General features: G+C 39.6%; 1 protein-coding gene across 2 annotated transcripts in view; it reads left to right on the plus strand.

The window, feature by feature from the left end:
• LOC101166281 (E3 ubiquitin-protein ligase NEURL1) overlaps nt 1–14,846 on the plus strand; it is a 63,700-nt gene that overhangs the window by 26,982 nt on the left and 21,872 nt on the right. For both annotated transcript variants that reach the window (XM_023954999.1, XM_023955001.1), the window contains exons 2-3: nt 2,903–3,153; nt 3,547–3,868. In XM_023954999.1, coding sequence (XP_023810767.1) covers nt 2,903–3,153; nt 3,547–3,868 — 573 coding nt within the window. The remainder of the gene's footprint in view (nt 1–2,902; nt 3,154–3,546; nt 3,869–14,846) is intronic.

Below are 14,846 nucleotides of genomic sequence, written 5' to 3' on the forward strand. Positions count from 1 at the left end.
TTGTAAAATTTCACTTTAGGATTTGCTTAAGTGTGTTTTCTGCAGGGTTTTACCATAGATTACATTCAGACAATTCAGTTTACCAATAAGCATTAACCTTTTCACTTTAGTTGAGGTTATTTGAATTATTTTGACCGTCTACGTTTTTTTAAATATAGTTAACTTGCAGTATTTGAGTTTGATTTGCTAACTAAACCTTAAAAATATAAAATACTCTTTTTTTTTTTAGCAACTTTGATGTCTTTTAAGCTAATTTAGCTTTATCTAATTAGGCAAATAGCTGTAACTTTAGCTTTGTTTTTTTTAGCTCTGTTTAATAATTAAAAATGTAGCATTTGATTTAATTATTTTAACTCTGCGTAGCAAAATTAGACATTGTTTTATCTGTTTCTTCAGCTAATTTAGCATTTAGATTTCCATTCTGATATTGTCAGACAGGTAAAATCGTTTTTATACATGTCACACTTTCAATTTACCAGATGCTGCCAAACACATAACTACCAGGAGCAATGTGGGGTACAGTGTCTCGCTCGGGGATATTTGAAAACATGAGCTGGCAGAGCGGGAACCAAACCTGTGATATTCTAATCTGAGATCTATCGCTCCACCTCTGCACCACAACCGTCCAGATTATTTAGCATTTTGCATAATTGCCAAGATTTTTCGGCTAATTTACCTTTTTTAGTATTTGCCTTTATTCTTCATGTCCAGCATAAGATGTCATGCTTTTAACATTCACAAATGTTTGTTTTGTTGTTGTTGTTGCTTGTTTAAATATTGTATTAGAAAAGCATTAGCCTAATAAAATGCAGTGTTTTTTTGTGCTCTGTAACATGATCTTCTCCTCAATTTGCTTCAGTGGAGTCCTGCCTAATGAAACACTGTCTGCGCTGCAGATGAGTAGTTTCAGGGGCTATAAATATATATTTTTTGTGCAAGTAAACAAAAGACATCTGTTGTGTCCTCACTTCTGGCTGCAGAGTGAGCTGATTAAGACCCTCTGATCTGAGGGGTTGCTAAGGAACATGAATTCACACATAGCCTGTTTGCCTCCAGAGCAGCTGCGCTCTTCAGAGCCCACTAATGCATTCAGCTCCGTGTGCCTCGGACCACGTGTGCTGCATTCAGTCAGTCTGTCTAAGACAAAGGGCTCAAATGGTGTTCTGTACTGTCGGTCGGGGTGAGATTGAGCCAAAGTCCTGCTTATGGGTGTAAAACTCAAGGGTCAAAACTGGATAAGCACAGTGGGACATAAAGTAAGAGAACCAAAACAAAACCAGTTTACATTGTAGAACGGTAAAGTTACCTTATCAGCACCCTGCAGGATATCTGTTGTGTTCATGTTCATCCGTTAAAACAAACTGTGATTACAAGTGTGGAATAAATGGAGTTCGTTGCAGCAGGTTTGTGCTGGGACAGCAAATGCCTTTTATCCAGTTAACGTAAGATTTGCTTGTGCTAAAATACTTTTTGTTATTATAAAGGCCTGTTCACACCGGGACGAATTTCGCCGGCGATTTTCGCCGACGTTTAACGCCTCGTGACTAAACAAAGGGCACCAACGAGAGTGTGCACACCGACGCGAAAAAACGCCACGCGTTAAAGCGTCAAAAAAAAAAACGCCTCGGGTTCGTTTTTTTTTTTCGACGCGTCGCGTCGAAATCTACTCGACCAATGAGACTGGCGCTTTTGCTCACGTGTCTGGAGCTTCTGAAGTTACAGTAAAACACAACTTGGGGGCGCTCAAACACAAAACTGCCTTGCTGAGCACACATACCAGCGAAGAAGATAGACGCCAAGTAGCGTCTACACAGCCGCGAAGCAATAATGACGGACATTCTAAAATATCCCCGAACCAAGCACCAGTTGGAGCTACTGGTGCTTGAAATATTCATGTTTTCTTTGTTTGATTCTGACAAGCGTGTAAATACTTGCTCTCTTCTTCTGAGTGAAAAGCGACTTTAAGAAGCGTAAAGTTGCGCAGCGCCACCTTGTGTACAGGAGTATTTCTGTTTACATTAAGCGCCATCTAATGTCAGGGAATGAAATTGCATGTTCACTCCGCTCATCGTCAGCGAAAATCGCCTGGGTGTGAACACAAAAAACGTGGCGAAAAACGCTGGCGAATAACGCCTGGCGAATATTCGTCCCGGTGTGTACGGGCCTTAAGTCAAGTTTCTTGGTGAGTGTTGGTCAGGTTGGACTGTTTTATCTTATTAGAACCTGCGACGGGGACAAGAGGGAAAAGAATTATGAAAAATGTAGAAGATTTTAATCCGTTGAGACTGAATCCTCCAGGATCAAAGGATCAAAGGGCTATACATTGTCACCTTTGTTCTATCCTAGGCACTTTAGCATTGGGAGTTGGGTCATCTAGACCCACTAGACAGTGCTCTGAACCTTTTTTCTTCAATGGTCTGTGATCTTCACTGGTGTCCATGGATTACATGAAATCTTTCCACCTTTATCCACCTTTGTCATGGTAGGGAGAACACGTCAATGCAAGGGTGGGGTCATCTAAGATAGCACAAGGGTTAAAGAGTTGATGGTAGGATGATTTTCTGTTTGGGAAATTTAGTATGACCTGAGGGTTGATGTCATCATCAGTGTAGACCTTGTTGGCATATGTGGAATTCATAAACTCGGGTAAAAAGATCTTGAAACCTTGGTTTTTGTGTGTGTTGTCTATCTGAAGGACTTCCTGTCAAAAGTTAATGTTAATGTAATTCATCTTCTCATCTTCTCACAAATTCCTCCTGAGGCCTGTAGAGTCTGAGATGGAGCTCTAAGGCATTTTGCAGTTTTGTTAGGCGTTGCATTCACTAAAAGGGCTAAAAATCACAAACCTGACCGTCTGTTGCTAATATTTCCAGTTTGTTTTCTATCTTCATTGTCCTTGTAGACTCTCTTGGTGGCCCGTTCCCATCTACATCCCACCGATGTCACCACAAACCCAAGAGATGCCTTCCCATCCAGTGCAGCGGTGTGGGCAGTGCCCTTCCCTGCAGCCCGCTCCTTTTCCACCCGAATGCAAAGGGAACCCAGATTGTGATGGACATCGCCCAGAAGACGGTCAAGAGGCAGGCTAGCTTCTGCAACGCTATCACCTTCAGTAACAGACCCATAGCACTCTACGAGCAAGTACGCCTCAAGGTATCTGTCAACTGACATTCATGATGTCTACGTTATACACGTGTGAACGATGGCAAATGCCTGTAGGAGGTATGCTGCAAGTTCCAGGCTTTCTCAAAGGACTACAAACTAATTCACATTTGTTTGATCCAAAACCACAAGGATGTCTGACCCAAGGTGCTCGAAATTATATTATTAAATGTTATCCACTTGAACTACAAAGAACATTACAAAAAAATGTTACTTCCACATTGCCACATGTGGAAGCTGGTCTGCACTAAACACAAAAATGTTATTTGCTCTTGACTCATCTCTTTTGTGGAGTCCATTATTAGAATTTAGTGTGACTTTTTAGACATTTCATTTTGTTCTTCAGCTCCAATATTCTCACAACATCCCTATTTCTCCTCTCAGATCACTAAAAAACAATGCTGCTGGAGTGGAGCTCTCCGTCTGGGCTTCACCGCCAAAGACCCATCTAGAATAAATCCAGACAACTTGCCCAAATATGCGTGTCCAGATCTGGTGTCCCAGAGCGGCTTCTGGGCCAAGGCGTTGCCCGAAGAGTTTGCCAACGAGGGCAACGTCATTGCCTTTTGGGTCGACAAGAAAGGCAGGGTCTTCTACAGAATTAATGAGTCCAGCCCCATGTTGTTCTTCAGCGGAGTCCGCACAGCTGAGCCACTCTGGGCCCTCATTGATGTTTACGGTCTGACCCGCGGGGTGCAGCTGTTGGGTAAGGAAACCATGAAACTGACCCCCTAATGTTTAAATAAAATAATAATAATAATTCAAGGAGTGGCATGATTTGGTGTTTGCTACTATCGGGTTTCAGCCAAATTTAAGAACGAAATACGGAGTCTTGGGTTTACCATGAGCAGAAAAGCCTAGACTGCCATCTAGTGTTTGGTGGTGTGATTGTACAGATCAAAAGCAAGAGCTCGCAGGTCAACGTTATTTACACATTGAGATTACTATAACATTCCCATATTGTCATCTAGGGTATGATATTGGTATTACATTTGACAGGGTTTCAATCAACAACCTTTAAGGTAGCATGGTAGTTTAACATCACCCCACTATTAACAGACTATGTTATAACAGCAGAAAAAAATATCATAAATAGCATGCTACCGTTCACATTTTCTATATTTTCATATGTTTACTGTAGACCAATTCAAATCCTGTCTTTGTGAGTCCTAATCACATCAATATAGGGAATTGACAGTTTCCCAGCTCTACTATACAGTATAGTAAAAAACACAGAGGGTCTTTTTTGATGTTGCAAAGAGTGACAAAAAGAAAACTGTAGCAGGCGTGCTAGTTCTTTATCTGTTCTGCTTCCACTAAAAAAAAAAAACTTAATCCGTGTAATTTGTGATGATATAAATTACTGCTATGAAAGCCACTGAAATATCAATGCAAATGGTGGTGTTTCTGTCTGTAGGCTTGTTTTTGGTTTGATACAAATCCAAGTTTCTTGTTATGCACATTACCATCTATGAACTTTTATTTCTCTTTCACCTCATCTGAGTATGTTTTTATTTGCTTTAACTTTCCGCTGTGTTGCAGTTGATGGGTCTAGTTGTCTGCAGAATCTCTTTGCAGCAGTTCCTCTCCTGTCTGTATGCGGTAAAGCTTTCCACGAAGCCCCAGAATAACAATGGGCTCCTTCTGACCTATGTTTGGTCCTCATGTTTACTCCAAAGCTGCAGGAGTTTTTTGGAGAGGCCACGCATACCATCCAGACACGGCAGCCTTTCATGCTGCAAGATGCATGTAGTGCTGTCATCCCCTTTGGTGGCGTAAAAAATAGAGCAGGGGATCAAATGTTCCACAGATAGGACATTTGATCAGAACTGCTTTTTGCACTGATGTGCTCTGGCGTTTCCAGCTGGAAACTGTGATCTGAAGCATAGGGGCGCTTTTACTTTTCTCTTTTCCTGCCTAAAGAAAGATTGTTTAGTACAAAAAAGGAGCTCCGACCTCAGTTTAACCCCTTAAATCACCACTTGAAGCAAAAGCCAAAAGCTTGCCTTCTCCTTTGAATAATAATTCCTACTGTATTTTTCCACACAGGCCATATGCTGAGATACCTAAAAAGCAAGGCTCCTTCCCCCCTTGGGGCCTATGTACTGACATCTGCCCCTCCCCCCTGATATACTGAGGCTCAGTGCTGAAAGGGGGGGGGGTCTTCTTGCAGTTGAGCATAGATCTACATCATCTAGAACTGACAGAACCCTTTGTGACAACAAGGGAAAGTGACGTTGCTGAATTGGCAGATTGAGTCACTTTTAGGTCCGTTACGCTCCGCAAACCTTTCCCTTTCTTGGGATAAGCCTTCCGGCCGCGACTTCTGAAGCCTCTTTGAGACAATCCTTTCATTCATGTCCTCAAATTATACATAACGCAGCAATAGATTAATCCTTTTTATTAATTTCAATGGACATTACTATAAAATGTGTCTGAATATAATTATTTTTCAATCTTCCTGTGTTCTCTGCAAGTATGAAGATTGTATTTCTTCTGCAGGATCATGTATGTTACACTATTTAACCCAGCGCTGAGGTCATTCATTGTCCCCCTTTAGAAATGGGATAATCCTTGTTATTTGACGTCAGGAAAATGATTCTATAGTTTATTAAATGCCAAACTCATGGATGTTTTCTATGTGACGTAAAATAGCGGTTGGCTGTAATCAAGGTTTCATTTATCGGGAACAATGCAGCCCTTAAGCTCTGAGCTTTAAAGGGCTTTTTCTTTAGACACAACAAATCTGAAGAGTACTTGAGCTTTTCATTGTGCGAGTTGTTAAAAGGTTGATGTTATGAATACTTACGGAAATACCATCTACGATATTTCCTGTCGTTTTCTTCATATTTCATCCTTAAATCTCCTTGAAAAGATTTGGTCTTAAAAGAAAAAAATTAAATACTGTTTTTCCCCCAATTTTTTAAACAGAGGTTTTAAAGAAACGGACAATTTTGTCCATAAAAAAATGAATTCAAGTCCCACTCCAATCATCTTTTGATCAGCATTGCCAGTGGTCTTTTAGTTGCCTGTTTTGTTTTGTAGGACACACTTTTTGCAGCGGTAGTTCATCAGAAATTTCTGAACTGTGGGCGGGAGCAACCCAGCCCTCCTCCCCTCCCTGTTGCTGATGCTGTGTTCACACCGAATGCGATTCGCGTCGGCCGCCTCACTTTCGACGCATTGTGAAATCGCTGCAATTCGCGTGTGGAAGGAGCTACCACCAGATGTTTTTTTTCTGCCTGATTGTTACATGGAGCGGTGTCTGTGCTTATCTCATTTACAATTCAAGGAAGACGCAGAGGTTGATGAGAGATCAGGTTTATTTATTACAAAAACATCAGTAAATATTTCTCCATGTCTGGGTTCATGAGATCAGTCAGACTTTCTGGACTGTGAGGTTCACTCCTGCTGCAGCAGCTGTGTCTGAATGACAGTCCTGCTGTGTTTCCGTGTCTCTGTGACCAGCCTTGAAGACTAGTAAAAGTATAAAATTAGAGGACCTTTTTTATTACTGTCTAAAAAAAAACGAAAAATATCATAAAGTTCAGGAGGCCGGAGCAGGCTGCCTGCCTATGCCACAGGCTAGCGTCTTTTCCAGGGTGTACCCTACCTTCGGCTACCCCGTGACAAGGGATACAGCAGGTTAAGAAAAAAGATGGATGGACATGGAAGTGCAGAGCTGTCAGATCGATTGGCCATGTTGGATTGGACTTCACCCACTGATCGAGTAACTGAACGCGTCACGCGCCCAAAGCTGAGTTCATGATTGATTGACCAAAATTCAAATATCTGAATTTTGGACACTGCGCCCAACGTCCAAATCCCGCTGCACTGTGGGAATCGTGCTGCTGCCAGACCGCCACGCCACGCACGGTGCGTCCGTACTATTGACTTTACATTGAAACTGGCCGTCCCTGACGCTTTTTTGTTATACCGCTTTTTTTTCGCCTGCTCTTGATTCACTTTGATTTGATTGAGAAATACTCAGAAAAGGAATTTTAGTCTGAATTTTCTTCATATAAGTCCTCCATCAACATAAAAATCCCATTTTTAAATTTCTTTCTGCAAAAATACATAGGTATAGACTTAGGTGTAAATACAACAGGTAATTAAAATAAAAATAAAAAAACACTAGAGTAGACATAGCAGGCATAAATATTGTAAAGTTTTTCAATAAACCAAATCAACAAATGTTATAATTTCAGGAAAAACAAGTGTGGATGCGTCAAAAAAAAAACTAACAAAAAAACGACAAACACTGTTGGAGACATTAGCAACGGTGTTGAAATGCTGTTTATAAAAAGAAGTATATGTTTTGACATAAAAGAGAGAAATAGCTTTTGGGGGCGATCACAGTGAAAGTTTGAGGTTTTAAAAACATTAGCATAGTTTAAAATGAAAGAACCACTGTTGTGGACTTTGTAAGCATCAGATGTTGCACATTTAAAACAACAACACATTTTTTAAGTTATTGTTACTTTTAAGATATTTTAGAGTTTTTGTTTTCATTTGACCCCCTTTATTACTCAAGTGGCACTTTTAGAAATGTTGGCACTCATCCTGCCTTTTCTGTCTGGTTTGAAACCTAAAATGTGCAAGATATTGAAATATTTTTTCATCAGAAATTACTTTTTTACATGAAATATTTACTTTTTAACATGTTCTTATTCTGATTACTCAAAATATGTGAAATCTCAGTGCAGTAATTTTGTGGAAGCATTAAAACCTGCAGACATTTTTCTGGTCTTTGATGCTAAACGGTTGAATTAAACAAGCCGTATCATGAGAAAATCTTTGCTACAGGGAGACACTGGTAAATCACTTCTTTACACTTTCCCATATTTTCACCAGCGAGTGGGGCAGAGCTGTCAAAGACAAGGAGAGAGTATTTTCCTCTGGATAGGATCTGCATAACGACACGCAGGTCTTTGAAATCAGTGATTTATTCTTTCTGCTGCAGGGAAAAGGTGTCAAGTATGGAAAAGCGCTAGTCATTATAGAGACTTTTTCCGGGCACGACCCAGGCCAACACCATATTTTTAGGGTCGGTTGCAGTAATCTCAGAGTGACTTTAAATCTAAAAAAACAAAAAAAGTTGTAGAAGGAGGTCAGCTGTCCTCTATAGCCAAACTCAGACAGCCAGACTGTACTTGACATTGGAAAGGAGGTGAAGTAAGTGAGCAATTACAGCTGTTGTGAAGCCAACAGGACTGGATGAGTACACCTCAGAGGAGCTTTAATCAAGAAGGGGCCCCCGCTCGGGGCTCTCCTTAAGGAACAGGGAATGGAGTCTGATTGCAAAGCCTCCAAACCATTCACACCTCTCCACTAGGCTGATTCAGAGAGACCACAAAGAACCACAGGCACTTCATGTAGCTCTTCCACAAGCAGTGTCCAGAAAAGAAGTCCATCAGAGCAGCTGTAGTTCTTCACTGAGATCCGTCAAAGAAAGTTTTAAGAGGTTGTCCTCAGGTGATGGATTGAACTACACAGCAGCTCCTGATGGGATGATGGAGTCTCACTGAACATTGAGGAGGCTACGATTTCTTACTATTCCTAATGATTGACAGGGCAGAAATGAAGAAGAGCAATATGAGAAGGAGGGCTGCAGGAAAACTGCTGCTTGAAACGTAGGTTACCCTAAAACAGTGTTTTTTTTAATAAGGCATGTGTGACCTGATTTAGTAGTTTTTGCAGCTTGATTTGGGCTCATCAGGACTTGAGGTACAAGAAGATATTTCATTTTGATGGGACTTGAAAAAACACTTACTTTTATGAATGTGTAAAATGAAAATGAAAAGATTTGTGACGAGGGAGCTGAACTTCTGACTGTCAAAGGGCCTTTGTGAAAAGGGCTAATGGTTGTGTTTTTGCTTAAAAGCTGGGTAACATTAACCCTGTTTGAACCTATAGATTTCAAGTTTTCATTGTCATGCTTCAATTGTTTCTTAAATTTATGGGAAACTTTGTGACCAAAATAAACTAAACTAAATTGATTTGGTAACTCGTAAGTTAGCCAAGACAAGATAAACAGAACTCAAAAAAGCAGAAAAATACCAAACAATGCTAAACATTCTAAGCTAAAAAAAAAAAAGAAACAGACAGGAAAAATATTATCAATATTATATGCTGGGAAGCCAAATAAATTCAGAAAACAAGTTTTAGCAGCCACATAGTCCAACACAATGCTAAAAAAGCAGGTTTGAGAAAATGCAAGAGACTTAAAAAGAAGTTTTTCAAAGGCAAAAAAAACCAATAATATGCAAAGGTGGGTAAAAAAAACTACAAATACATGAAAGTCAGCTTTGACTAAATGTTTAAATGATCTTCACAAAATTCAGAAAATTGATTCCTTTCTAAATAATGTCAAATTAATTCTTTCTGAAAGAAACTCACAGTTAATTAGCATAAAACATGTGCAGGGAAGTTATTTAAGCCTTTTAAATTGTAATACTAATTAAGAATTTAAAGTGGATTTGCAAAATTGTAAAAGAAAAGCTTAATATTTATTAAATGCACCAAAAAATAGATGCATAAAATAAAAATATAAAAATAAACTGAATATTTGTCAGTTGATGGCAGATAAAGGTGGACTATAGATCAAATTAAACTTGATATTGATAGTTTTTTTTTGTCTGAAAAAGTATTTTGTTGTGAAATGAAATTAAAGTTAAAAATGTAAAACTTTTCTAGCCGTGTTAGACAAAGTACTTCCAAAAAATGTATAAATTAGCTTGTGAAAAGGTATTATCAAACAATAAAAAGAATAAAACAAAACCAGAAGTATTTACAATAAAATTCTTACTTAGACTATTTTTTTTCAAATTGGAGCAGTTTTATTACAACAAAAGTAGCATCTGTATAGCATGTAATAAATGTGAGATGCTGAAGATAATACCCACAGTTTCTTTTCTAACTTTGAAAGTTTATAAATTAAGAAAAGAAAGTGTTTTAGCAGCGAATTGACTTGGATTTCTGTCAGGACTGTAACAGTTCCAAAGTGGATTAGTCAAATGTGACCTAATTTAATTTTTCTATTTAGCTGACTAAACTAAACAGTTATCTTAGTGCCGGACTGGAACTGAATGAACTGATTAACTCAACAAACAACAAAAGTAGCCAGAAATACACACACAGCAAGGTTAGCTCTGCATGTTGTGTCATAATGAAAGCTAAGAAGCGCTTGGAAGCCTGAAGTATTGTGAGGTACAGTGCTGTTCATGATCAGTAAATCTAACAAAAATGTATTATTCCTATTTTACAGCTATTTCTTATTATTCCTAATAAAAAATCTCAGTCTTTCAAAACTTGGTTCCTAAAACTGAAGATCCAGTCGTTTGAACTCACATCTGTCAGTTGTGTTGATATCCAGCACAGAATAAGAGACGAGTTTGGGATAAAACAGTCTTCTTGCAGGGAAATGATGAATTAGTGTTGAGATTACCTAACTGGCAATGGTGTTTGACTTGGCTGAAGAGAGTCTTCCAGTTAATAGCAGCACTTGCAGATCCTGATGCTTCACACGGGCCCCTCCAATCAAAATACACAAAATACAAAGGGTGGTGTAGAAATGACTTCTCTGGACTCAGTTAAACAGAGTTGTACAGACCTTAAGACATCAGACAAAGCAATCGTAAGACCTTTGTGTTTCTTGGCCTAATTTAGCTTCATATAATTTATGAAGATTGCTGGTGAATGAACTCATAAGGCCACTGAGAGCAAACCCAATTGTATGATTTGGCTTTGAAACTAGTTTCAAATTACTTTACCTTGGCTCTCTATTCCAGTACAGTCAATCCAAACTTTGGCAAGAAAATATCCTTTAATGTGGGTAAAGTGGAGCTACATTGGGAGGATTTATGTGGCATTTCTTGGTTGTTGTTTTTTCAGCTTCCAAAGAAGCATTTATGCTCAGTGAAGATCTTCCAAAACACCCAACTGGCCCTGCAATCCCTGGCGCAGGGGCCATGCCACATTTCTGAATCACGCAATCCTGTAAATTTGAAATGCTAAATCAAAATGAGCTCACATCTGGAAGAGAATCGGTAGAACTTGATATCAAAAAGCATCAAGGTCTTAAAATCTCCTTCAAGCACCATTGCCTGCTTTTCTGGGGATCTCAGAGGAGTTCCAAGTCTAACAGAGAGACAGAATGTTTTTCAGATAACCATGTGTAAATTACAAGTAAGCAAGAATTAATGGCAAATCCATTCACATTTTAGTTTCCCAAAGTTTAGCCCACTGTTGTTTTTCCACATCAAAAGAATCCAAAGGGAACATTCTTAGAACATCCTACCACTCTTTCTGGTCACATGTCTTTGCTAAATTCAAAATCTTTCCACAGATTGGACTGGAATGATGCACTGATCATTTCTTGGTGCATCACATGTGTGCTGTCCTCTGTGATACACTTAGTTGTTTTACGTTATAATAAAATAAATCTACAACGTCTCAATCAAAATGGTATTTTCCAATATTGATAACAAATTTAAAATGGTATAGGTCGATTTGGTTAAAAACTTGACTTAGAGTTTGGGTAAAGAAGATTGAAAAAAAAAAAAAGAGTTAAGACATGGAGAGAGCAGGAAGTATTGAAATGGTTTATTAAAGCACTTATTGATATACAATGATAACTTGTTGTGCTTGTACAATAATGTGTGTATACATGAGTCGTACTGTTGGAGTGGAGCGTGTACATGTGTTTGGAACAATCATTATGGGAAACCCCAGCATCACCATCTTGAACCCCATAATAGGCAGAGCAGACTTGGCAGAGGCCACCCACAGATACCCCCCCCCCTCCCTCCCTCATGAACCTTGGATCCAGGGTTACCAACCCATTAGCAACCAGTTGCCCACCCATCCTGACATAGAGGAAAGATCCAAAGGAGGTCCTGGCATCCTCCATCTGGACAGATAAAGCCACTTCATTTATCTACAACCAGGAGAAGAATCCTGCATGTAAAAAACCTGTCCCCACTTTGGGGCGGATGATGGCTCCCTCCACCCGGTCAGCCGAAGACCCCAGTGGCCCATCAATTTAGCCCAGCTAACCCATCAACAGTTCTTGTACAGAGGCTAGTGGGAACGAGACGGGGAAGGCCACCCTCCATCCTAGTGAGACGCCCATTGGAGGCTGAAGCCACAAAGCAAAATTTGGCTCCTGTACAGAAAGGCGATGGATCATCCTGAGTAGTTTTGGTGGTTAAGTACATATCCAAAATATCACACCTGAAAGAGTGGAGCCCAAATGTATGTTGTCACTGACTCTGGATTTTCTCCCAGCCTGAAGAGAAGCTTGAAGTTTCTAGTTTTTTGAGGTAGATTCAGCTTGAACCCTCCAACACAGACAGGAAAGGAAACAGGTTGTGTCGATGGAGGATGGAGTATTAATGAATTGTGCTTGTTTGAGGGGGTGTCTTTGAGCCTCACTTTCCCCTTTAGAAGCTTTGATTAGGAATTATCGCCGCTCAGATTCTGGCCATGGCGGTTGGCAAAAAAAGGGTCAGTTCTTGATTAATTGTGCCAAAAACCTAAGGGACGGGGCTTTTGTGACTTAAGCGGGCGCCATGCCCACCTCTTTGTCTCTGAAACGTGTTGCTCTGGAACCTGCTGCTCCTTCCACGGCCTCATCTTCAAAGCTGCCACTCAGACTGAGCTAAAGCAATCTCACATAAAGGCCCCCTCTCTATCCATCTTTTACCTCATTCCTCCCCATGTCCTCTTTTGAGTTTTCTCTTTTTCTAGCAAAGGTTTTGCAGACATCTTTGCCAGTTAATCCCATCTAAACCATTCCTTTCACATCTACAGACACTCTTTTCCTTTCATATCTCTATTTTCATTCACAACAGTTCACATTTGTAGAAAGTCCAGAGATGGATAAAGATAAATCCCGGGAGATAGATTGTGCATGAGAGAGTAAATCCTCATCCCATGCCCCTTCCTACCCCCTCTCCCCTGACACGATCAGCTGTTCAGGCGTGCAAAGCCACTAAGCCAGCCGCTCCCTCTGTCCACGTCCTCGTGCACGACATTAGCTGACCTGCTTTTCAGCTAATCAAAAACATTCAGAGCCAGAACCAACACACTGGCGCTTGTCTCATCGTGTTTCTGCCACAGATTGAACCAACAGGTTCCTATTTCTTCTACGAAAAGACAAGGTTTATCTCTTTTAAAGTATGTCCCTTCTGCTGGTGAACCTTGGAAATCGTTCAGCCTAAAAGATGCTTTGTTTGGCCCAAATTTTATTAAGAGTTAGTAAAATCAGGGTTTTTCTAATGCACCCACACCCAAACACACACTCTTAATATTGGCAACTGCATTTTCTATTTCTGTTTTAGTCCAGGACAGGCACACGTGCGCAAAGTGCTTGTTTAATGCAGCTTTTGATGTGCAACACTGACATTGGCAGTAGGAAAACCCATCTGCTCTTGGTGGATTTGAAAAGAACCAATCAAACTGAGAGACTGTGTCAGAAAGGACTGCAGGTGCATGGTAATTATTGAGCAGCAGCTGGCGGGTTTAGAAACCCAGTTTTATAAATGGTGACCACTCTGCAGCTTCTTTTTTCCCCTCAAACAACCCACTTTAGTTTCACAGAGAGAAATAAGGCACGTCATTTAAACAGCTTCTAAACCTGCACAGAGGCCTTTAGGAAAAATAATAAAGGATTAAAAAACCCATGACTGTATGTGGTTCACATTTATGGATCAGCTGAAACTTCTTTTCGTCTAAAAGGACAATACTTGATTGACCATCACTAAAGGCTTTGGACACATGTTTTAAAGGCCTTTTCTCCACAAACACACAGAAACTGCATTAAATTAAAAATAACCTTGATGGAAAATTTAGCTCAACCTGCAATCTGCGACTTGGCATTAGATTAGCTTTGGTACCTCTGGCTGATACATAAAGCAAATGTTGATGAATGTTATAGATAAAGTCTAAAAGGACTGTTAAGAATTGTTTTCTGCTCATGGATGGACTTTATAAAATTGTCAGAATATACACAATTGTCCTTTAAATGTCAGGTTCACCTTTCTGTTTAATTCAATTTTATTTTTTATTTTATTTTTTTCAGTTCAATAACAAACTGGTCGTTTATACTAGGACTGAAGCTATTGGAGCTGGTCTCAGAGGATTTGCTCAGCATGTTACTAAGTATTGGTTGAACTGTGAGTTTAAACTAAAGAATAAATGTGTGAAAAACATTAACTTGAAAGAGCAACAGTGCAAGGAGCTTCTAACACCAAACATCCTGTATAGTCTCTGTGTACATTTGACCTTCTATATTCTATATATTTTCTGGCGAACTGGCAATCAATTATGTGTGCCTATTTTATCTGCAATGTCAAACTTATTCGCAATAGCCGTAATGCTTTGACAATCCATCATGCGATGCGTTTTTGTAGTTTACCTAGGTTGTACTTCAACCTTTGGACAGACTTTTTAGCATAGTGTAACAACTCAACTCAACTCAACTCAACTTTATTTATAAAGCACTTTAAACAGAACAAGGTTCACCAAAGTGCTGAACAATACAAAAATTAATAAAAGCACATGAAAATATAAAGCATAAAACACATAAAATAGGTCCGGATTCCAACTCAGTTACAACACAGAGAACTGGTTTAAGGTCAGTAAGCACAACCAGAATTCACACATAAGGCTCACTGGATAAT

The sequence above is a fragment of the Oryzias latipes genome, chromosome 1 (genome assembly GCF_002234675.1).
Source record: "Oryzias latipes chromosome 1, ASM223467v1".
Taxonomy (NCBI): domain Eukaryota; kingdom Metazoa; phylum Chordata; class Actinopteri; order Beloniformes; family Adrianichthyidae; genus Oryzias; species Oryzias latipes.